General features: G+C 39.5%; 2 protein-coding genes across 3 annotated transcripts in view; one reads left to right on the top strand and one right to left on the bottom strand.

The window, feature by feature from the left end:
• The window catches only part of LOC124796467 (dnaJ homolog subfamily C member 7), a 94,615-nt gene extending 93,859 nt beyond the window's left edge, over window positions 1-756 (bottom strand). Inside the window, exon 1 of the mRNA XM_047260693.1 lies at window positions 627-756. Within this exon, the coding sequence (XP_047116649.1) occupies window positions 627-703 (77 nt within the window). The 5' untranslated portion in view covers window positions 704-756. The remainder of the gene's footprint in view (window positions 1-626) is intronic.
• Window positions 757-808: 52 nt separating this feature from the next.
• Window positions 809-24,259, top strand: part of LOC124796468 (cyclin-Y) — a 75,416-nt gene continuing 51,965 nt past the window's right edge. Inside the window, exons 1-2 of one of the 2 annotated variants that reach the window (XM_047260695.1) lie at window positions 809-1,190; window positions 10,418-10,564. The gene's annotated coding sequence lies outside the window, so the exon portion shown is untranslated. The remainder of the gene's footprint in view (window positions 1,191-10,417; window positions 10,565-24,259) is intronic. The other variant, XM_047260694.1, reaches the window with a different exon arrangement.

The following is a 24,259-nucleotide window of genomic DNA, read 5'->3' on the forward strand; positions in this document are numbered from 1 at the left end:
AAAATAAATTTGCCTAACTAGGCCTACTTCTATACATTTTACACAGACTTATGATTAATTATCGGCGAATGCAGTTTTTGTGGCGTGGGGAAAAAAAAAGGTTACTGGACAGTCATTACATTTACATCTGTTCTACATAACGTGAAATTCAACTTTAGTTAAAACTACGTGTAAATTCTGTTTTCTTAAGGGATTTTGTTACTGCCGAAGGACCGTGATTACCAAAAAAGGCTGCCAATATCTACAGTACACCCCCAGGATTTCTGATTTTGAGTAATAACCAAATTTTAAAACGGAGTTACTATTACAACATTACAGCATACAACTACGTAACTCTACATTGATCCTCGACACTCGTCTCTCAGCTGGTAACAGCATTACACCGAAACAACATCGACTGAGCAATAGACAGTACTTTTTCCAGACAGTTTTAGTAAGCTGACTTTTCTCCTGAACGATTCACAAATTAGAGAGCGGTCGGGAAAACTGAAAGATTACTTCAACGTTGCACAATTCGGTGCGTTGTTTTGTGCCATATACGCCTAGTCTCTGAATAACTGTAATATATTTTATGCACTTAACATTCTCATAACGCGAGTCAGACTAATATCACAAATTCCACTTACTCCTCTTCATTATGATCTACAATTTCCGGTGCACTTTCTGTTGGTGCCATCTCCAAATCAATCAATGTATCAGCCATGTTGCCCACTAGAACGCCAAGCTAGCAGAACACAATCCACTGGCAGTTCACGAATAGTATCTCTGGCAAGAACGGCCAAAGAAGTAGGTTTATATAATATTTCACACAATGGCCAATCAAAATCATGCAGTGGTATGTACAACTGTGGCTGGGTGGCAATGGCTGCCAAAGAAAGTTGTCGGTGGGGAAATACACAGTAAAGTAGTAGTAGGTGCGCTATGAGTGATGTCGGAGTGTTACAGGTTGTTTACACCAACACGGTAGTTATTTACAGTGTTTAATATTCAAGCGGTCAGTAACAATTTAGATATAAGAATGACGTTTGAGACCATGCCGGCAACCTAATTTTAGTGAGTAGGCGTAGTCCAGGTTTATGGCTCTGGATGCAGGTGTACAGGGACATAAACGGGTGGTATCGGGGTCTGTGTTGCAAGTGTCAGTTTTGATAAAGATGGTTTCATCAAATCACAGATATGAGAACGCAAAGGTAAGTGAACAGTTACTAGGACACTTGTTATTTTTTGATTATGGAAGCCACCAAAAGCAAAGTAGTGGTTTGATATATTATCTTCATCTTCGTTTTATCCACTTTGTAAGTTCGCTACTTTAAAATGTATCACATCCTCCACTAAGGAATGTTATGACTGCAAATTCAGTGTCTCATAGGTGCATAGACATCCATATCAGTCTACATAATAAGGCTGCATCACATCATGTTTGTTCTTTCTTTTTAATGTACACTCTGATCCTGAATGAGACACTTGTTTGTAAAGGTGTTCTATGAGTCAATATTTGCAATTGCATCCTATGTTACATGTACAGTTGGCCCCTATCATTTTGTTACTTTGTTGGTAATCGTGGAATCATAAGTTTTTGCATCAGTAGTACACAGTATTCCAACACAGTTCAGTAGTCTACTTAGTAGTACACATCGTGCATTACAATTTTCTTTATTGCCATACATCCATCTTAACAGCCTGGGTTGGGTGGAAAGATACTGAATATTTAAATTTTTTAGGGTAGGCTACCAAGCAAGTAAGAGATGACAAGCCTAATTATTTTAGTCCACATTAAATAGGACAGTTACATTATGTTATGCTAGGTACTGACAGACTTATGACCTACTTTCAAAGCCTAAGAGAAAAGAATATTATTTAACCTCATTGCCTTGGATGTGAAAAAAGTATTGGTCTCATGACTCACATTTGCAGTTTGAACAATGATGATGTCTGTCCAAGAAGCTAGTGTGGCAGTTTCTTTCCACAATACCAATGTGTCAGAAAATGTAGACATTATGTCATTGACACCCACATTTCACACTAGCCTAAATGTATATAGCCTAACCCATATATGGCTTGCTTAGATAGTGAGATGTGCATCACTCCATATTGGACTTTTCTCTCCCCCCTGCAATGAATTTATAGGTTTACATGTTCCGTAGTTAGGTTTCCGTGCAGAAATGTTCCAAATCGCAACACTGTAAGTTAGATCTAAAGTAAGTATTGATGAAAAGAGCTTCAAAATTGGTTCTTATGTGTTAGACCTGCAATTCTTAAAATGCTCATGAAAATCCAGATCGTGATATTTTTCGTGCAACCAACAAGAATGCTTGTCTTTTTGAGTTTCGGCTTTGACATTTGTTTGTTGCGGAGGTACTAATTTAGGAGCAGTTGATAGTAATTGTATCTCCCTCATTTCCCCTTTCCCTCCAACAGGCAATTGAATAGATGGTGATACATACAATGCCACATGACAACCACTTTACAGAATAGAGTTGTATAAAATCTGTAGTGTGCTGTAATAGGTAGACTAAAATAACTTTTTAACTGTAGGTTAAATTGGTAGGGAGGGGGATGGACAGTTGCCAGTAAGCTGTCAGGATGCACTTGATAAGGCTCTGCACATACCTACAAAACAGGCAGCACATGGTTCTCAAGAAAGGACTAAGCTAAACTGATGGGTGGTCTCTTTGTGTCTGCTGGCTGAAACGTTAACTACAAACAGCTGTAACATTTTCAACAATTTGTTTTCTTTGATATCTACATTTGTAATTGGTGAACTACAGGTGTTTGTCAGACTTAGTTAGGCAGTTTTTGAGTATACTTTAATTTTATCGTTGAATGCTTCTAAGGGCTAGAAGAGTGGTATAACACACAAATGCCAGTAATTGTTATGACACACTAATAGATTTTCCACATAAATGTTTTCACATGCCTTTTTCCACCACCAGAACATTCTTGAACTCCCGAAAATTTGCGTCATGCAAATGCTACTCAATGGTAGTGGGATAGTGTACATCTCATCTGTAATGTAACAGCTAAGAAAAAAAGGCCAGTGAGACAAAGTTAGGTGATAGGGCTGGCCATGCCACAGGTACTCAATGACCAATCCACTGCTGAGGAAGCACTTCATGCAAGAACTCCCAAACAGTGTTGGCGAAGTGTGGTGGAGCACCATCTTGCTGCCATCTCAGTTCATGAATGCCTGATCTAGTCTGAAGTTCTTGGATGACAGGCACCCATATTTAACTCAAGGTAGGTTCCTCCGTGATGCAACCTTCCAGGAACAATGGGTCAATCGGTACTTTGTATGTCGCGCTGCCCTGCATTATTACTCCCAGGGACAGGAAATGAAATAATTGTATGGCATTATTGGCTGGGAGACGCTATATGGTATTGTTCATCTGCCTAGTACAAGTTTTTGTATTTGCTGCCACTTTGGCAACTACTGCGTCGATGGTGATTCTCTAACCCGTCTGGGAATTGAACCTGGACCTTCAACATAGCAATCAGGCACATTGACCGAGCAGCTACAAAGGCAGAAATCATATTCACTGATGACACTGGGGTTCTTTCTTTGTCAAAATTCACAATTGTGTCTGTTCACCGATCCTGGTGATGGAATGTGCTCTAATTAGTCCAGACTGTAAACTGCATGAGGTAAGGGTCCTCCAGGAACTTGGGAAGCATTATCTCAGCAGACTAAAGCCTCCTGTTGAAGTTGTCCTTGTTAAGTGCAGAATAAGCCTTTGATGGTATGATGTCAGCTTCAAGTCTCACAAAATTCTTTGCAGATTTGTCCTTGATATGTTCAGCAGGGCTCACAAATGGTTGGTAGACCTCAATTTCTCAGGACAGGTTGCTGTTCTCTAGTGGCTGGTGTGTTTGGGATTCACAGCACTAGCACTTTCATCAAACTGCTTGTTTATTTGAGTGATTGTGTCCCAGTGGGCTGCAGGTGGTCCAAATTCTTCTGACATTCACCATTGGATTTAGGATAAATTGTTTGTAACTAAGAAAAGGTGCACACATTTTACATGCTGCTCAATAGACAACCTTCTTCATGCCATTATGTGTGCTAACTGAGAAGAACGGCATCCTCAATGGTGCTATCTATCGACAACTTGAAGTACTTGCTACTTTCCTTTGTGGATGGTTATATGATTGTTTAATTAAGTTTGGTGTACTCTGTACTGTACAGTGTGTGGCAAAGGGTTAATAATGTTTCTGCATCATTATACTACTACTTTATTCTGTTGATAGCTGGGAGAATGTTTAGTTTTACGCATACACTATAATGTGGCATTTTTTATGAGAGTTGCTTGATGTGGAGAAGTCTTTAGAAGTCAGCTGGTATTGACTTGTTGCGATAAGTTCCTATCTTCCTTAGCAAAATGTCTTGTGTGTTGAAGTATTTCATGTTAGTATTTAGTAATTTTAGCAATGATATTTCACCACTGTCTGGTCAAAACTTACAGAGGTCGCTACTTCCCTCCATCACTTCTGATTATGGAAAAAGTACAGAATACCAATACATGTTGTTTTCTGATATATATTGAATTTTCCATGCCTCTTCTGTTTCTCGAGCTTGGTGAGGATCTATGACTGATGAATAGTTGCGATGTATAGGTTCACCAAGCATTTGTGACATGCTTCCTGTATGGATTCCAGTACTGTGGTATTATCCAGTTTATCCCTGGCCGCCCAACAGCTGAATGTCATCATATTCCATGTAATTTGCTAATTTTATTCAAATTCATTCCAGTTTTAATAAAGTCAGTATCAAACATCATCATTGGTGGATAGGTTATAGCTGCAGTATGAAAACTTAATAATTTTATTTACTTGAAAGAAACCCTTGAATTAATATAGTCGCTGCATGTGGGTTCTGTTGTATACTTCAGTTCTGACAAACTGGTGATTGATCAACGGTGGTGTATGAAACAGTATAGTGGCTCTTTGTGTAATTAAATCAGTTACATTTCATTTAGCTATAATAAGGATATAGAACAGTGGAATAGCAGCTGAGAAAATAACAGTATGGTTTCAGACTAGGAAAGTCCACAGTATAGGTCATATTTGAAGTGAGACAATTGCTGGAACACCACACTGAGTATGGGAGAGCTAGTCAATAGTCTTCTTGAAATTGGTGGAAGTGTACGACACAGTTTGGAAGGATGAAGAAAAAGGGGTAGAATAGCTGATTTTACTGATGATGAAATGGTTCTATCAGGGAAGTTTAATTTGTTTTAGAATTTGAGGGGACAGAACAGGATCGCAAAAACAGCATCTTATAAGGAAGGGTATCTCCATTGCATTCCGCAGTGCTATCTGTTAAATTGCACAAGTGGCTAGATACGAGGGTTGACTGAAAAGTAATGTCTCCACCCTTGTAACTCTTCAATAGTTGGCAGCATCAGTATGCGGCAGGTACTGGCTTGTTCTGTAGCCTTTTCTTTACAGCTCCATTTGATGGGAAGCCTTAGCATTGAACAGTTGTTGTTACAGAGTAAAGCATGGAATCCTGCGCAGGTGGTTGGTCAACGTGATTCAGGCAACATGCAGTCATTGAATACTTGACAACAGAAGGTGTCAGCCTAAAGAAGATACGTCAGAGAATGAAAGCAGTTTATGGTGATTGTGTTGTGTTCAGTACTGTGCGTTGTTTGGCAAGTAAGTTTAAAGATGTAGAGGCGGGAACATCTGACCTGCATGACAGACAAAGAGTTAGACGTCCTGTGACAGCAACCACCAAGTTTCACAAGCAAAATGTTGACAGACTGATTCAGGACGATCGTCGTATCACTCAGAGAGAAATTGCAAGCACAGTGGTTTTTTGCAAAAACGTGTGGGTAACATTATTGCTTTGCTCGGCTATCGGAAGATCTGTGCATGATGGGTACCCCAGATGCTGATTCCTGAAATGAATGTGCACAGACTCGAAATTTGCCAGGAACTCCTCTCATGTTACAAGAATTAAAGTGATGCCTTTCTCCATTCAGTTGTGACTGGAGACGAAACGTGGGTACACCATTATGACCCGGAGACAAAATGTCAGTCTATGGAATATCGACACAAAGACTTGCCCCAGAAAAAGAAATTCAAGATGCAAACGTCAGCTGGAAAAATCATGGCCACAGTGTTGTGGGACACAGATGGCGTTATCCATGTCGATTCCCTTGATTTTGGAACAACAATAAATTTAGTGTGTTGCATCACAACGCTGCGAACTCTGAAACGATGGCTAACAAGGGTCCGAAAGGAAAAGGGAAATGTTTTCATGCAGCATGACAATACCAAACCACACACTTCACTAGTCAGCACAGCAGAACTTCAGAGACTGAATCTCACCACCGTACGGCATCCTCCGTACAGTCCAGATTTAGCGCCTTCTGACTTCCATCTGTTCCCAATAATGAAAGATGATCTGCGAGGACATCATTATGCTTCAGATGAAGACGTTGAGAGAACTGTGAAACTGTGGTTGCGGAAACACAGTGTCGACTTCTTCGATGGTGGCTTCAGAAGACTTGTTCATTGTTGGCAGGAATGTATCCAATTGACTGGTGATTATGTGTAAAAATGAATATTGGCAATTAAAGATCACACTCTAAGGATTATTTCTGCATTTGATTTGTTAAAATATTCCCATCCAAACCCAATTAACACAGGTGGAGACATTATTTTTTATTCAACCCTCGTATTTAGGAAGCAGGGTGATAGCAAGGTTGTTTGCTTGTAATTTGATGTTATTGTGTAACAACAAGGAGGAAGTGCTGGAGCAAATACATATTTCTGAAGAAGTTGTACAAGATGTTTATACTAAAATTCAATGTAAAATAATGTGGGCTGATCGTCAGAACAAGAGGAAAAGGCTAGACCTTTGGCAAGAAGAGTCACTCAGAGGTGAAGAACAGGTGAAAGTTGTGGAAACTTTCAAGAACCTGAGGAATGCAGCAGAGGAAAGTGGAAGAAATGACAATGATATAAAATCCACAGATAACTTTATGGGGGGTATGAGAGGAATCATATATGGAACAAAGAAATTTCCCAAAGAAGTAAGGTATCCCCAAAACATGTTGTTGTGGTCTTCAGTCCTGAGACTGGTTTGATGCAGCTCTCCATGCTACTCTATCCTGTGCAAGCTTCTTCATCTCCCAGTACCTACTGCAACCTACATCCTTCTGAATCTGTTTAGTGTATTCATCTCTCGGTCTCCCTCTACAATTTTTACCCTCCACGCTGCCCTCCAATACTAAATTGGTGATCCCTTGATGCCTCAGAACATGTCCTACCAACCGATCCCTTCTTCTAGTCAAGTAGTGCCACAAAATTCTCTTCTCCCCAATCCTATTCAATACCTCCTCATTAGTTACGTGATCTACCCACCTTATCTTCAGCATTCTTCTGTAGCACCACATTTCGAAAGCTTCTATTCTCTTCTTGTCCAAACTAGTTATCGTCCATGTTTCACTTCCATACATGGCTGCACTCCATACAAATACTCTCAGAAATGGCTTCCTGACACTTAAATCTATACTCGATGTTAACAAATTTCTCTTCTTCAGAAACGCTTTCCTTGCCATTGCCAGTCTACATTTTATATCCTCCCTACTTCGACCATCATCAGTTATTTTACTCCCTAAATAGCAAAACTCCTTTACTACTTTAAGTATTTCATTTCCTAATCTAATTCCCTCAGCATCACCCGATTTAATTTGACTACATTCCATTATCCTCGTTTTGCTTTTGTTGATGTTCATCTTATATCCTCCTTTCAAGACACTGTCCATTCCGTTCAACTGCTCTTCCAAGTCCTTTGCTGTCTCTGACAGAATTACAATGTCATCGGCGAACCTCAAAGTTTTTACTTCTTCTCCATGAATTTTAATACCTACTCCGAATTTTTCTTTTGTTTCCTTTACTGCTTGCTCAATATACAGATTGAATAACATCGGGGAGAGGCTACAACCCTGTCTAACTCCTTTCCCAACCACTGCTTCCCTTTCATGCCCCTCGACTCTTATAACTGCCATCTGATTTCTGTACAAATTGTAAATAGCCTTTCGCTCCCTGTATTTTATACCTGCCACCTTCAGAATTTGAAAGGGAGTATTCCAGTTAACATTGTCAAAAGCTTTCTCTAAGTCTACAAATGCTAGAAACGTAGGTTTGCCTTTCCTTAATCTTTCTTCTAAGATAAGTCGTAAGGTCAATATTGCCTCAGGTGTTCCAACATTTCTATGGAATCCAAACTGATCTTCCCCGCGGTCGCCTTCTACCAGTTTTTCCATTTGTCTGTAAAGAATTCGTGTTACTATTTTGCAGCTGTGACTTATTAAACTGATAGTTTGGTAATTTTCACATCTGTCAACACCTGATTTCTTTGGGATTGGAATTATTATATTCTTCCCCAAAACATATTATATACTAATTCTGTTGTTTGTTGCTGAAACCTGGGCCAAGAGAACAAGGGAAAAAAGTGATGGGCAAGCAAGTGAAATGAAGTTTTTGAGATGTCAGTTAGATGTAACAAAAATGGGAAACAAGAATGAAAGTATTAAATAAGGAACCTGTAATAGAGAAAATTGAAAGAAAAAGTTTAAATCATATGGGCTTGCGAAGAGAATGAATGATGATGTCTAGGAAGAAGTGCAAGATAAAGATGGAAGGCAAGAGACAAAGGGGTAAAAAAATTGAAGAAAGGATTTAGGAGAGAGAATAAGATTGGCCCACAGTGGCAACAGAGAAGTTGTGGGAAGAACAGAGAAGATATAAAGACTTTTGTTCCGAGCAAACGCTTCCAGCAGTGGGAAACGATACAAGGTGATGGTGGCTGTCGTGGTGGTGGTGGTGCCGGTGCTGGTTTGGTGGTTGGTTGCTTGAGAGATTAATTTGTAGATTTTGCGGTGAGCACATGTTGCTGTACTTTGTACTAATCAGTCATCATCTGCAGATATTCCTGCGTTATTTAAATAATCTTCAAACAATGCCATTTCTCTGTCCTCGGCTTCATTATCAGTGAATAGCCTCTGAAAACTGCAGACCTTGTCCAGCAGGTCTTTTATACTTATTGTGGTTGTTAACAGTACTGTCGCGTTTCCCCCTTTCTTGTTATTTTTGCTTCTAGGTAGACAAATTCTCTTACATATTATTTTACCCATGATAATACAGTTAACTGTTGTTCCTGTGAATTAAATGACCTGTAGCCCAATCAATGAAGACCAAAGGATATTTAAAGGTCACTTTTTAAAATTTTTTGAGAATGACTTGAAAACTGCACTTTCAAGAAAAATATTTCCTAGCTCAAAATTAAACTACATTAAATTCCCTGTAAAAAGGTCCTATTCATTTTTTCTCTGGGACTAATAGTGGCTGTATTGCAAGGGATGAAGAATCACAGATTATTTAAATACTGTTTTAAAAGTACAAAATTAATGTTTAATATTAAAAGAATTGAGTTGTGAACAAATATTAAATGTGCAGTAGTATCTTATTAAGGGATTCATTGTGTTCAGGGGGTGTAACAGGGTGGGAAAGAGGGGGGAGGGGGGGTAGGAAAGAAGTGTGAGAGAAGTTGGGTAGCCAGATGGTGATCATGCACTTCTCTCCTTTGTATATCTGTGAATGGAAGTGCGAGCTTCTGTCGCCCCACTCTTTCTACCCCACTACAGCACAAAAAACCACTGCGGATTATTTCACAAATTTATACTGCCCCTTCCATCACTCGGCTTTTGAATCACTGATACAATGTGCAGACACTCCGGGGGAGTGTGTTAATATTGGATTGAATACAGACAGGAGTTAGTTATAATACAAATCTGAGAAAAGCATATGAACACATTCTGTGTAAATCTCTGCACACTCTTCTTAACTGCTAGGAGGGAAATTGATTCTTAGTCATAGTGTATGGCAGTTGTAGTGTTCTTCTGGGAAAGATAACTTCCTCCACCATGAGTGCTGTTTGGTTTTTAGTTTACAGTCAGACTATACTTCCCCAGAATTCCTGTCTAGTTCTGTTATGTAAGTGGACAAAATAACTTTCCTGAGCTCATGCTTATATAGTGGAGTTATTTTCAATTTATAAATGAGTATCTATTTGCAGTTGTTAAGGAAGATTTTATGTAAAAGATGTCCCTTTAAAAAAATGGCTGAAAGTGCTTAATTTGTGTGATGTCGACACTGACCTATATATTGTTATTGGGAAAGGGCTGGATTGGTAAATATGGCATCTTATGGCTGCCTGTCATTGACAGCATGTTGCACATCCATGTAATCTTGTTATACTCCCTTGTTGGTGAATTAATGAATGACCAAAAGTTTAGAGCAGTAATCTGTTGTAATGCGTTATGTTGAAATATCTGATGTTCCGTAATGCCTAGGTGACCTCCTCCTATTATAGAGTGGTAAAATTCATGCCTCTGAACTTCTTCAGGTGTTGGGAGAGCTGAGGCTGGAGTGATGTGTTTGATGCACCTCATGCTGCAAAGAGTTCTAGCCATTGACAGTGGACACAAATGAAATAAGCATAGCCGAATACATACAGGCAGCATGTTTCACTTGCAGCAGTCTCTTCAGTGAGGTAAACAGTTGACAGCTACAGCTGTGGAAATTTTTTATGTAATAGCTGGCTTAAAAACTGCAAACAAGTAATCACTTAATAAACTAAAAGTAACTCCACTGGATAAACACAAGCTCAATGAAGTTGTTTTGTTTATTCACATGAGAGAACTGAATTGGAAATGGTGGGGAGGTATAGTGTGTAAACTGGAAATTGTACAGCAATTTTGTGCTTAAAGAGGGGTAGTTGCCTTTCCAAGAAGAATGCTGCAGCTGTTGTGTAGGGTGACTGAGAATCAGTTTACCTCTAGCAGTGTAGAACAGTATGCAGGGATTTACATACATTCTGTCGTAAGCATTTCTTGTGTTATGTTATTAGTAACTCAAATCTGTATTCTTTGTAGTGTTACCATGTCTTGTGGAAAATAAACACCTCTCGGCACATCTGCACAAAGCTTCTCCAGTGATTGATTTGTAAGACGAGCTGCAGAAGGGCCTGGACAACTTTGTAAAATGCCCTGTAGTTGCTCTTTGTGATGTAGTGTGGTGGAGAGAGTGGGGAATCACTTGCTTGCTCTTCAGTTTGCAGACATACAAAGGAGGGAAATGCATGACCACAATCTCGTGACCTATCCTCCATCACACTTCTACCTTCCACCTTGCTCTTCCACCCTGTTACACCCCCAGAACACAATCACTTAATATGGTTCTATTGCACTTAGATGTGGTATACAGATTTAATAATAAACATTAATTTTATACCTTTAAAACACTATTTTTAATAATCTGCTATTTTTCTATCCAATTCCATGTGGAAATCATTAGTCCTAAGGGAAAAAAAGACCTTTTGTAGGGACTTTAATGTTGTATAATTTTGTACTGTGAAATATCCTTGCTTGAAGCTACACTTTAGAGTTATTCAAGAAAAACTTTAAAAAGTAACCTTTAAGTATATTTTCGTGCATTACAATATAATTATTCATATTTGTGATCAGCTGCCAGTAACTATACCAAATGCTTAATATCAAAAAAGTCTTCATGCGTTTGTTAATAATTTTCTGGTAGTTTCTCAGAATACCATTGCATCATATGCAAAGAAGAGAGCAGAACATGTTGTGTACCCTTCTGTTTAGATACATCATGAACAGTAACAGTCCTATCATACATCCTTGATGTAGTCTGGATGCTGCTTTTTCTTCTGACTGCTTCATACAATTCAGGGTAACATACTGATTTCTGATATCTAGTTAACTTCCGTTCCAAATTCATACCCATATCACTACTTCATAAAAACAAATATTGTTTACTAGGTCATCTTCATTTTCCTCATAGAACTAAATGTTTGCTGTTGATTGCTAAGGTAGTTTCTGATAATTTTGTTGTTCCTGTTAACGTCTTAAATTATTGTTTAATTTTAATAGACTACGATGCTTCAAACATCTCTCTCCTTGTAAATAGCTAACATATTGAAATCTCGTGACATCACTGTGGCACGATCAAAGAATTTACACACAATATTTTTCCAAGCTTGCTTTCCCATAATTTTGGTACTTGATGTGGATGACTAAGATAAACACTTGACTAATAATTTTTGCCCATCTTTGACACCTTCAAATTCATTTATATTCATCTTGTTAGACATACTTGAGTTCTTTGCCACATTTAATATGCCACCTTCATTAGTGTTCAGCATATCTTTTTGATATGTATTCCATTAAGAATTTAAAGATGTGCTGCTATTTATTTGTTTACAGCCACTTTTCTAATCAGAATATTTTTGTATTCTGTTAAACTGATCTTTCACATCCTTTGCTGTCTGTCACAGGATTACAATGTCAAACCTTAAATTTATGTTTTGTCTCTCTGAATTTTAATTCTTTTTTTCAAATTTCTCCTTAATTCCCGTTACTACTCATTGCTAATAGAGCTGGAACATCAGGGATAGGCTACAATCCCTTCTTACCTACTGCTTTCTTTTCATGTCTTTAAACTATTAACAAGCAGTCTGCTTTCTGTACAAGCTAAAGATAACTTTTCATGACCTATATTTTATCCCTGATAACTTCAGAATTTCCAATCACATTATCAAAAGATTTTTCTAAATCAACAAATGCCATAAAAGTAGTTTTGTCCTGACAACTTGATGTGTCAGGAATTATGCCTAATATCAGTGTCATTCTTGTATGATATTTCGACAGCATGACTTGTTGTCTTCATCAGGTGCTGTCTGAAACTGCTTGTTGAGTGGAATGGGTCAAATATTTGTACCTACAGATTTCCTCCATGGTTCATTCCAGATGTTCCGTCTGTCATCTGCTCCTGCTAGCAATGTTTGTAGGGATTGCTTCTTTGGCCCAGAGTGCATGTCTGTGTGCTGGCATTCTGTTTCCAGTCTGATGCCATTCCAGGTGTTCCCTCAGTGGTCCGCTCCCACTAAAAATGTTCTTAGGTGTTCCCTCTTCAGTATGGTGCACTGGGCTGAGTGCTGGTATTTTATCTTTGATGCAATGCACCCGCCTGCACTCTGGCATTCAGTTTTTGGGCCACTGAAAGCATCCTGCCCTCTTTGATCTTCAGTCTGATGCACCTGATGTTTGTTTCCCATGTCCACACACTCACTTCTTCTTTTGTTGCGTTATGCTGCTGCTTCCATTGCATTTTCAGCAACTTAAGTGCAGGTTCCAAGGCTCTACTAAGTTGGTATCGAGTGTCATCATACATGAGATTTTCATCAGCTCTATCTCTATAGACTCTCTTATAACACAATCTGAAGGTTTGTTTTAGAATCCTTATTTAATCATAGTTCAAGGAATGATTAAGTTTCAGACAGTGCTCATCAATGGCTAATTTATTTGCTTATTGTAGTAAGTATGTTCTTTGCATCTTATGGCCACTGTCCTAGTTGTCTGGCTAGGGTACGGCATGCCATGTTGGCAAGGTATATGATAAATTCCTAGTTATCGTAGTTCTGGCTCATCTTTCACATTTGCAAGTAGTTCTCTTATTTTGGTAAGTGGACAGAACACACACTTGATGTTGTGCTTCCTGAGAATCCTGGTGAATTTGGCAGAAATAAATCCCGCATGGATCTGGTATGTCATAGTCTTCGACTCACCTTTCTCTTTCTGTAGACCATGCGGCGAAGTGGGTGGTTGATGGACCTTTGACATCTGTTTTGCCATATACTCATTCTTGCGGAACACTGACTATCGGTGTTGTGTTTCTGCTGCCAAACTGTCTTCATCTGACAAGTTGTGCGTCCTGTGGATGTGTCTTCAGAACTCCATTCATTTGTGTTGTGTGGTGACAACTGCTGGCTAGCAGAAACAGCAGCTGTCCATCCATTTCCAGTTCCATGGTGAACTTAATATTTAGGTGGCATGAGTTAAGATGTTCCAAAAACTCATTGAGCCCATCCCTACCATGAGACCAGTTCACAAAGATGTCATTAACATATCTGAAGAAGCATGTGCATTTGTGTCTAGCCATCTTCAAATCTCTAGATGGTAAACACATTGGCAACCACAGGAGACAGATGACTGCCCACAACTATGTCTAGTGTCTGCTCATAATATTATCCCCCCATACAAAAATAAGTTGATCAATATATGCCTGAACAGGTGTTAACAGAGCATCATCAATTTTTTCTCCAATTTGTTCCAGCGAGTCTTTTAGTGGCACCCTAGTGAACAGGGTACTGCATCAGAACTGACCATTGTCGGAGTCTTTGTACTGGATTGAGGCGTTGCAAGAAGTATTTTGAGTTATGAGTGTGGTGAACACACTTCCCCACTTATGGAAACAGCAGTTTCTTCACATACTTGGCTGTTAAGTACAATGTTGTTGACAGTTGGTGGGCGCAGTGGCACGCTCTCTTTGTGTGCTTTCGGCAGCCCATATAATGTAGGTGGAACTGGTACTCTTGATCGTAGTTGTTTCATGACCTTTTCAGATTTATCATTCTCCTTCAAGAGAATCCTGGCGACCATCTTGTCCAATTTGTCAGTCGGGTCATGTTCCAAAGGTCTGTATGCAGAGTACTCCAAAAGTTGATGCACTTTCTCATAATAAGCTGCAAATGAAAAACAACTGTGGATTCCCTTTGTCTGCTGGTGACGCCATGATGCTGCTGCTTACGTGGAGCCTCTTGAATGCAAGCCTCTCATCACTTGAGATGTTCGATTTTTGGAGACCTTATCTTGGTGTATGCCTCGCAGGCCTCTAGCCGAATTTCTCTTCTGCATTTGGTGGAAGTGTGTTCACTACTTGCTCCTCTGCACTGAAGAAAGCTGAACTGGGCACGTTTCTAGAAGTTGTTGTGTTGTTGAGACCCAGCTCAATAACTTCAACATGGCCTCATCAAACTGCTTGCCACTTCAGTTAATTACGGTGTGAGTGTCCTTTGTCTCCTGTGCTGTCTTACTCATGTGGTCAAACTTTGCAGACTGGCCATACTGAGGCATTCATTGCACATCCTGTCCCGATCTTCAGCTGCAAAGGAGGTTGCCATGTACAGGTGAAAGGGTGAAAGCTCCCTGGTTACAGCATTTAGCATCTAAAGCATATCTTGAATCCTCTCCCTCACAAGTGCCACGCTTGCTCTACATTTCATATTGTTTACCGGTCTGGAGTTGACGTGATGATTAATCGTGGCGAAAATTGGTACCGTGTCTCCATGCCAGCAGAAAACTGAAAGAACTCAATATCCTTCCTTTCCTCTCGTAGAGCTTGTCTAGCTTCTTGATATTTTGGTATATCTCCACCCCACATAGTCTGTTACTGTAATTCTTCAGACTTTCCCAGCAATCTGTTGAAATCTTGAGATGTCGTATATTTTGCTGGATTCAGCATTGTTCTTGTACGATATTGGACTTGTTATTGTGTTTCTTCAGCATAATTTCCAAGATAAATCAATGGATAAGTATTGCCTGAAACGTTTCTATTGTTCTCTGGAACCCAAACTGATCTTCTCTGCAGGCGACTCCTACCAGTTCCCCATTCTTCTATAAATAATTTCCGTCTGTATTTTGCAACAGTGACATATTAAACTGATGATTTGGTAAAACTCACATCTGTCAACAAATACTATTGTTCATTGTGGAATTGTTATATTCTTAAAGTCTGAGGGTATTTCACATCTCATATATTATACATGCCAAATGGAACAGTTTTATCATAATAATACTGTCAAATTATTCTTGCAACACCACATCGCCCAATTCATCTACATTCACTTCGTTTTACTTATCTGTAATACCAAGCAAAGTGGTATAGTTGTTTGTGCACTGGACTCACATTCAGGATGACAACAGTTCAAATTCCTCCTATCCAACCATCCAGAGTAAGGTTTTCCATGATTTCCCTAAATGGCTTAAGGCAAGTACCTGGATGGTTCCTCTGAAAATGGCATGGCCGATTTCCTTCCCCATTGTTCCCTGATCTGAACTTCTGCTCCATCTCTAGTGACCTCGTTGTTGATGGGTGTTAAACAGTAAACTTACTTCTTATTCTTAGCCTAATATTGTTATCAAATTTCATTCCCTTTTTATAGCCCTTCTGTATACCGATAAGCCAAAACATTATGACCACTGCCCACTGTGATGTTGAATGCCACTTAGTGCCATTGTAGCCTTGTGACATGGTAACAAAAGTATGTAAGTGGAGCAGACATGTATAGGGGATCACTGTAGCGAAAATACAGGCTGCAGATGTGGAAATACATTGAGATAAGCGACTTTGACAAAGGGTAGAATATTATTATGCAGAGCCTGTCAACAAATATTTCAAAAATGGCGAAACAAGCCAAATGTTCTTGTGTTACTGTTGTGAGCATCTGTGGAAGAGGTAGGAGGACAATGAAACTACTGAAGCTTTCTGGCAGATTAAAACTGTGTACTGGACTGAGACTCGAAAACTGGACCTTTGTATTCCGCGGACAAGTGATCTACCATCTGAGCTAGCCAAGCACGACTCACAACCCATCCTCGCAGCTTCAATTCTGGAAACATTCCCTAGGCTGTGGCTAAGCCATGTCTCCACTAGATGCTTTCTTTGAGGAGTGCTAGTTCTGCAAAGTTTGCAGAAGAGCTTCTGTGAAGTTTGGAAGGTAGGAGACGAGGTACTGGCAGAATTGAAGCTGTGAGGACAGGTCTTGAGTTGTGCTTTGGCTACTCTGATGGTAGAGCACTTGTCCGCAAAAGGCAATGGTCCCGAGTTTGAGTCTCGGTCTGGCACACAGTTGTAATCTGCCAGGAAGTTTCAAATCAGCACACACTCTGCTGCAGATTGCAAATCTCATTCTGGATTGAAACTACTACTAGGCGCTAAATGTGTCTGTGACTCTTCACAGAACATGGGGTGCATAAGTTTGTCTGCTCTGTAAAGCAGGATCGATGGTGATCTGTGGCATCTCTGCTGAAACAACAGAGTGCTTGTGCTCGCACAAGTGTTTTGGAGCGTACAATTCATTGTACATTGTTGAACGTGGAACTCCGCATCAGACCTCTCTTAAATGTTCATGTGTTGACTCTGTGACATCATCAGTTACAATTGCAGTGGGCACAGCACCATCAGGATTCACACGTCGATCAGTCGAAGTGTGTCGGCTCTTCAGATGTATCACATTTTTGCTACATTAGGTCGAAGATCGTCTCCATAAATCCCATCATTGAGGTCAACAGCAGCCAGAAAAGTGCAGCACTCCATGGATGCATGCTAGTGGGAGCAGTATTATGCTATGGGAGACATTCTCCTGTGCTGGCATGGGGCTGTGTAATAATTGAAAATGCCATGTTAGATGTGGACCACCTGCATCCCTTCGTGCTTGATGTCTTCCCCAATGGCGATGTCAACTTTCAACAGTATAATTGTCTGTGTGTCGCAGACAGAATTGTGTGACAGTGGTTTGAGGAGCATTACAGTGAACTCACGATGATGTCTCAGCATCCAAATTTACCTGATGGAACTCATCTAGGTCATTATTGGGCACTATTGGACCCCTCACTGTGTATGCAAATCAGCAGCCTGTTATTTATGTGAATTATGTGACGTGTGTTTAGACATCTAATGCCATGTACCTCTACAAACCTACCAGCGAACTGTCAGATCCCTGATAAGCAGAATCAGTTATGTGTTTCATTCCAAAGATGGACGAACAAGCTATTGAGCAGGTGGCTATAATGTTTTGGCTTATCAGTGTATATTCCTTCCTTCTTTCAGACTTTACATATTTGCTCAGTACTGGCCATCTGAGCTCTTGGTGTTTGTATGGCTGTTTTTCTTTATCTCCAAATGTTTCTTTAATTTCCCTATAAGGTTTAGGTGCAGCCTTCTTTACTATAGTCGTGCTTGCTTCTATTACTCAGATATCTCAATTAACAGTTACTGCTTTGATAACTTATGCTTTCTGTAAGAGCTTTTTTTGTGGCTGTATTCATCTGCTGGCTTCGTTTGCTGCATTTTTATATTTTCTCTTTTCAGTGGTTAAATTTAATGTATGGGATGTTATCCATCGATATCTGCTGAGCGTTGTCTTTTCACCTCATTGTTCGTTGGTTGCCTTCACTGCATCTTCTCTCAAAGCTACCTAGTCTGCATTTCATTATGAATAAATTATGGTTGGACTCAACATTTGCATCTGGACACATTTTGTTGCTAAAACCTGGTATCTGATTTGTCTTTTCTTTATATAATCTCGCTGAAACTTTCCTTTGTCTCCAGGTCATTTCCATGGTACAGTTTTCTTTTGTGATTCATTAACCAAATATTTGTGATAAATAAATTTTGCTCTGTTTCTTTCATGATTTTTTAACCAAATGTTTGTGATTATTAATTTTTGCTCTTTGGAAAGTTCTGCGATGGTTGCCCTTTTAGCTTTGTTGAATTTTGTAGCTACTGTCATTGTAAAATTTACTTGTTATTGTTAAAACATTTGCTGCTCAGAAATTTGCTAAGCAGTTGGTTTACAGTGAGTGTTTAACGAAATGGAGTTTTGAAAAAACTGAATTTCTTGTGAATTATTTAATAATTTTTTACAATTTTCGTAATGGCCTAACTCTGCAACAACACCTCAAATCACTTTGTTCAACTTTAGGTAATCATTCACCCTTAAAAAAAATCCTTTCACAATTGGTTACCAAAATTTTCTAATTGTTTCCATCAGCAATTAATTTCATGAAGATTGGCTAACATTGGTTGTTTTTCCAAAAAAAATTGATGCTATGTTCAACTTGATTGAAGAGGGTCAGAAGAAGCAGGAAAGAAATAATTATTACATGTCTTGTTGGCATCACAGTCATTAAAGATGGAGCACAAGCTTAGATTAGAGAAGGATGGAAAAAGAAATCGGCCACGGCCTTTTGGAGGGACCATGCCATTGTAGGAAAATATAAATCTGGGGAAGCCGGATGGTGATTTGAACCATTTTCCTACCAATTTGAGTCCAGTGTGCTAACCACAGTGCCACCTCACTTAGTAATAGAATCGGCATGTGATTTAATGCGAGATAGACATCCTTGGACATACCAAGAACAACTGTCTGCTTGAATTTGCATTAAAATTTAGCTGTGAAAGAGATCTGTTCCTGATAAATGATAGTCTACTAAAGGTGAACAACAGATTGCTGTTTAAAAAACAGTCTGGTGTTAATTGGCACAATGATATTCTCAAAAAATTTGGAGGAGGAAATGTAAAATCTGTATAGAATATAATAACAGGCGATGAAATGTGGATATATTGTATGAGCTGGAAACAGTGTGTGTATCAGCTGTTTGGATGTACATGATTAAACAAAACTGACGAAAGCGGTTTACTTCTTTCTAAAGCCCTTCCCTGAAAATGGTTATATACTTCTTTGTTTATAATGGACATACCACAACCATAGCAATATAGAATTTTTTTGATACAAGTCATTGACAAAATGAGGAAAAATGATCCAAAAATTTCACATCATTCTCTGTCATAACAGTGCCAGATGTCTCACAACACATCAAATAATTAATTGCTTAGTGGAGAAAATGATCAGGTTAATGTATCATTGCCCATATTACTTGATTTATCACTTAATGTAAGTTCTTATTTTTACACCGCCAACAATGAAATATTGACAACGATTTTCATATTCTCAAGTAGCTGTTGGGTCCCTTCAAAACCATGTTTTTGTGTTACCAGTAAAGGAAATTCATGGGTGGAGCAATACGTTAAATAAGGAAGAGGCAACCACTTACTTATAACAGATCGATGCTTGGGCACAGTAACACACAACAGAATACAGCATTTCCACTAGCTTTCGAGTACTAGCTCTCTTTCTAGCAAAAGTACACACAGACACCGAAATGCACACTCCTAGGCCATGGCAAGACTTGCAAGTCATGCAAAGGTGTATAAATTTTGAAGGCCAGTATTTTGAGAAACAGTTGGATGATTTGAACTAAAAAGTTTTTCTTTCATTGTTTCTGTAAAAAACTAAGTCAGCCCTTGTTCTAGGCAATTTCCCTTTTTGTATCAATTCCCCAGTCCATGTCCTCCTACTGTTCTTTGTTTTCCCATTATTGAATTGTGGTCCCCCTTACCTTACAATCCTCAACTCCTCTGACTTATTGAATACTTTCTCTTATCTCGTAATACATTTTTCACTTTATTCATCTGCAAAATTGGTGGGCATGCATACTTGTACTAAAATGGTGAGACATTTAGTCTCTTGGGTATGATAATCCATTGATCATGTTGTTCATAGTAGTTCGCCTGCAGTCCCTATTTCTTGTTCATTGTTAGACCAATTGCTGTATTACCCATATTTGATTTTGTGCTGATAATCATGTTCTCATTTAGCCAGAAATCCTGTTTATCCTGTCATTAACCCCCCCCCCCTCCCCACACACACACACACACACACACACACGCAAAAGCGCACGCACGCGTGGGCCTCACCCTAAATGTCTAATTTTAACCTATCTATTTTTGTTTTGAAATTCTCTAACGTACTGACATGATTAAAGGCTCTAACATTTGACACTTGAACCCATAGGATGTTAAACAGTGTAATTTGGCTTGTGGATATGGATGTTCCAGTACCAGATTCGATACGGTACTCTGTATCCAAACTAAATCTGAAATTGTATTGGTACCTTGATAATCTCAGAACAAAAGTATGGATACCAACAGTATTGCAAGGTGCTGATTGCTTTTTTCCTGACACACAAAAAATTTCTACAGAATATAAGACTAAATATGGAAATTATACAGTGTTCACATGGACCAACATGAGTATGAAATGGGATACAAATATAAGCTATAAAGGAGAAATATTCTCTCTCTCTCTCTCTCTCTCTCTCTCTCTCTCTCTCTCTCTCTCTCTATTCGTTTAGTCGGTTCCGACTCTTCGTGACCCCATGAACCAAATCACGCCACTTTTTCCTGTCTTGCACTTTCTCCCGTAGACCTTCCAGGTTGGAACACATTGCTTCTGTGATGCCATCGATCCATCTCATTCTCTGACGTCCTCTTCTTCTAGTTCCTTCAATCTTCCCCATCATTAATGTTTTTTCCAGCGAGGCATGCCTTCGCATTATGTGTCCAAAGTAGGTCAGCTTTTGTTTTAAGATTAGACCTTCCAGGGAGAAATCTGGTTTAATTTGCTCCAATATTGATCTGTTGGTTCTCTTTGCAGTCCATGGAACTCAAAGAAGTTTCCTCCAACACCACAATTCGAAGGAGTCAATTCTTCGCCGTTCAGCCTTTCTAATGGTCCAGGTCTCACATCCATACATCACAACTGGAAAGACCATACCCCTCACAATACGGATCTTTGTTGCTAGTGTTATATCTCTGGACCTTATAACCTTGTCAAGGTTTGACATCTCCTGTCTACCGAGCAACAAGCGTCTCCAGATTTCATGGCTGCAGTCACCGTCAGTAGAGATCTGGGAACTGAGATAACTGAGTGTGGTAACTACCTCCATGGTTTCTCCTGCTATATCCCACAAATTGGTAGGTGTAGTTGCCATAATTTTCGTTTTCTTCACATTCAGCATAAGACCAGCCTTTTCATTTTCGTCTTTCACCTTCAGTAAGAGTGTTCTCAATTCTTCTTCACTTTCTGCCAACAGGATCGTATCATCCGCGTACCTGAGGTTGTTTACATTTATTTCAGCTATTTTAATTCCTGTTTCTCCTTCATCTAGCCTCGCATTCCTCATGGCATGTTCTGCATACAGATTGAATAAGTACGGTGACAGTATGCAGCCTTGCCGGACCCCTTTCTGAATCTTTATCCATTTCGTTGTTCCATACATAGTTCTCACCGTGGCTTCTTGGTCAAGGTATAAACTCCATATCAGATGAATGAGGTGATCTGGTACACCCATGTTTTTCAGGACGTTCCATAATTTGTTGTGATCGACGCAGTCAAAGGCTTTGGCGTAGTCAATAAAACAGAGGTACACATCTTTCTGGAATTCTCTCGCTTTTTCCATAATCCACCGAATGTTAACAATTTGATCTCTAGTTCCTCTTCCTTTCCTAAATCCAGCTTGTTCTTCTGGCAGCTCTCGATCTAGATATTGGCGAAGTCTATTTTGTAAGATTTTCAACATAACTTTGCTAGCATGTGAAATAAGTGCGATTGTTCGGTAATCTGAGGATTCTTTAGAACTTTTCTTCTTTGGAATGGGGATGAATACTGATCTTTTCCAGTCTTCTGGCCACTGCTGCGTGATCCATATTTTTTGACATATTGAGTGCAGCACTTTCACTGCATCCTTTCCAGTGACTTTAAACAATTCTGCTGGTATTTCATCATGTCCACTAGTTTTGTTATCAGCCATATTTTCAAGGGCCCACTGGATTTCGCTCTCCAAAATATCTGGCTCTAGTTCTAAATTAACATTAACATCAGCAGTAGGAGCCTTGTCATGATGTTCTTTCTTGTATAGGTCTTCTACATATTCTGCCCATCTTTCCTTAACATCCTCTGCTTCACTCAGATCTTTCCCATTTCTATCTTTTATCATTCCAATTTTTGCCTGGAATTTTCCTTTAATTTCTCTAATTTTCTTATAAAGATCTCTTGTCTTCCCCATTACATTACTATCTTCAATTTCCTTGCACTGTTGATTAAAGAATATATTTTTATCTCTTCTAGCTAATTTCTGAAAATCTTTATTTAATTCAAACATAGCTGATCTATCTCCCTTGATTTTTGCTTTCCTTCGTTCTTCTGCAACTTGCAGTGCATCAACTGATAGCCATCTAGCCTTCTTACTGTTCCTTTTCTTGGGAATATGTTTCTCTGGGGCCTCCTTGACAGTATTAGCTACTTCTGTCCACATCTCTTGCGAGCTTTTGTTGTCCTCCAGCTGTAATACATTAAATCTGTTTTGTACCTCTACAGCATAGTCGGAGGGTATAGAGTTAAGGTCGTATCTGCAAGTTGGGATACTTTTTGCTACATTCTGAAGTTTGAGCCGAAATTTTGCAATCAGGAGCTCATGATCTGATCCGCAGTCAGCCCCAGGTCTTGTTGTAGCTGACTGAACCGCGCTCTTCCACCTCTGATTACAAAGTATGTAATCAATTTGGTTCCGGTGTTGGCCATCTGGCGAAGTCCAGGTATATAGGCGTTGTTTTGGTAGTTGAAACAGTGTATTAGTAATTATCAATGAATTTTCTTGGCAGAATTATAGGAGTCTCTGTCCAGCTTCATTTGTTGTACAAAGACCATATTTCCCTGTTATACCTTCTACAGCTTCCTTTCCCACTTTTGCATTCCAATCTCCAACTATGAAGACGATATCCTTTTTTGGTGTTGACAGTAGTAATTCTTGTAAATCTCCATAGAACTGGTCAATGATTTCCTTTTCAGCATCGGTTGTTGGTGCATAAACTTGAATTACTGTGATGTTGAGGGGCTGACCTTGAAGTCTGATGGACATCATTCTATCATTTTTGTATTTGCATCCCATCACAGCTTTTCTCACTTTATCACTAACTGTGAAGGCTACTCCATTACTTCTGTTGTTATCGTGCCCAGAATAATACACCATATGGCCATCCGAAGCAAATTCTCCCATGCCAGTCCGCCTCATTTCACTTATTCCCAATATGTCGATGTTAATTTCTCTCCATTTCTCTTTTCACTATGTCTAGTTTTCCTTGATACATGGATCTTACATTCCATGTTCCTATGCAGCGCTTCTGTTTGCACCATCTTACTCTTCGTGAAGCTCCTCTCAACCTGGTTCCCCCCAGAGATCCAATCGGGGAACTTGAAACTCCGGAACATTTTGAGCTGAGCGAAGCCATGGGGTTTTCTTGGGATAGTTCAGTGGTGGTTTCCCGTTGCCTTCCACTGTCCTCCAACTCCTATCTGCTCACCAACTCAGTTTCCCGCTGGGGTTGGTTACCCAACCTTCCGCTGGGGTTGGTTACCCAACCTTCCGCTGAGTTGCTCGGCTTAACAGGGGCACCACGTGTAGGTAGGAAGTTGGAGAATTGAGGTGACAGAGGCTGTGAGAACTCTCTTGCTGAGTTCTTGTAATCGCGTATCACCCCATTTTAAGCCAGAGTCTCATGATGTCTGCAGAGACCCCCCCCAGGTCATTTCCTGGGCCCATAAAGGAGAAATATTACTGAACATTATTTCAAGTTTTTTTTTGAGAACTAAAGCTCTCGGTTACAATACAAGGCGAAATATGGGACTCACGATATGTTTGCATGAATC

The sequence above is a fragment of the Schistocerca piceifrons genome, chromosome 4 (genome assembly GCF_021461385.2).
Source record: "Schistocerca piceifrons isolate TAMUIC-IGC-003096 chromosome 4, iqSchPice1.1, whole genome shotgun sequence".
In the NCBI taxonomy this organism is placed as follows: Eukaryota; Metazoa; Arthropoda; class Insecta; order Orthoptera; family Acrididae; genus Schistocerca; species Schistocerca piceifrons.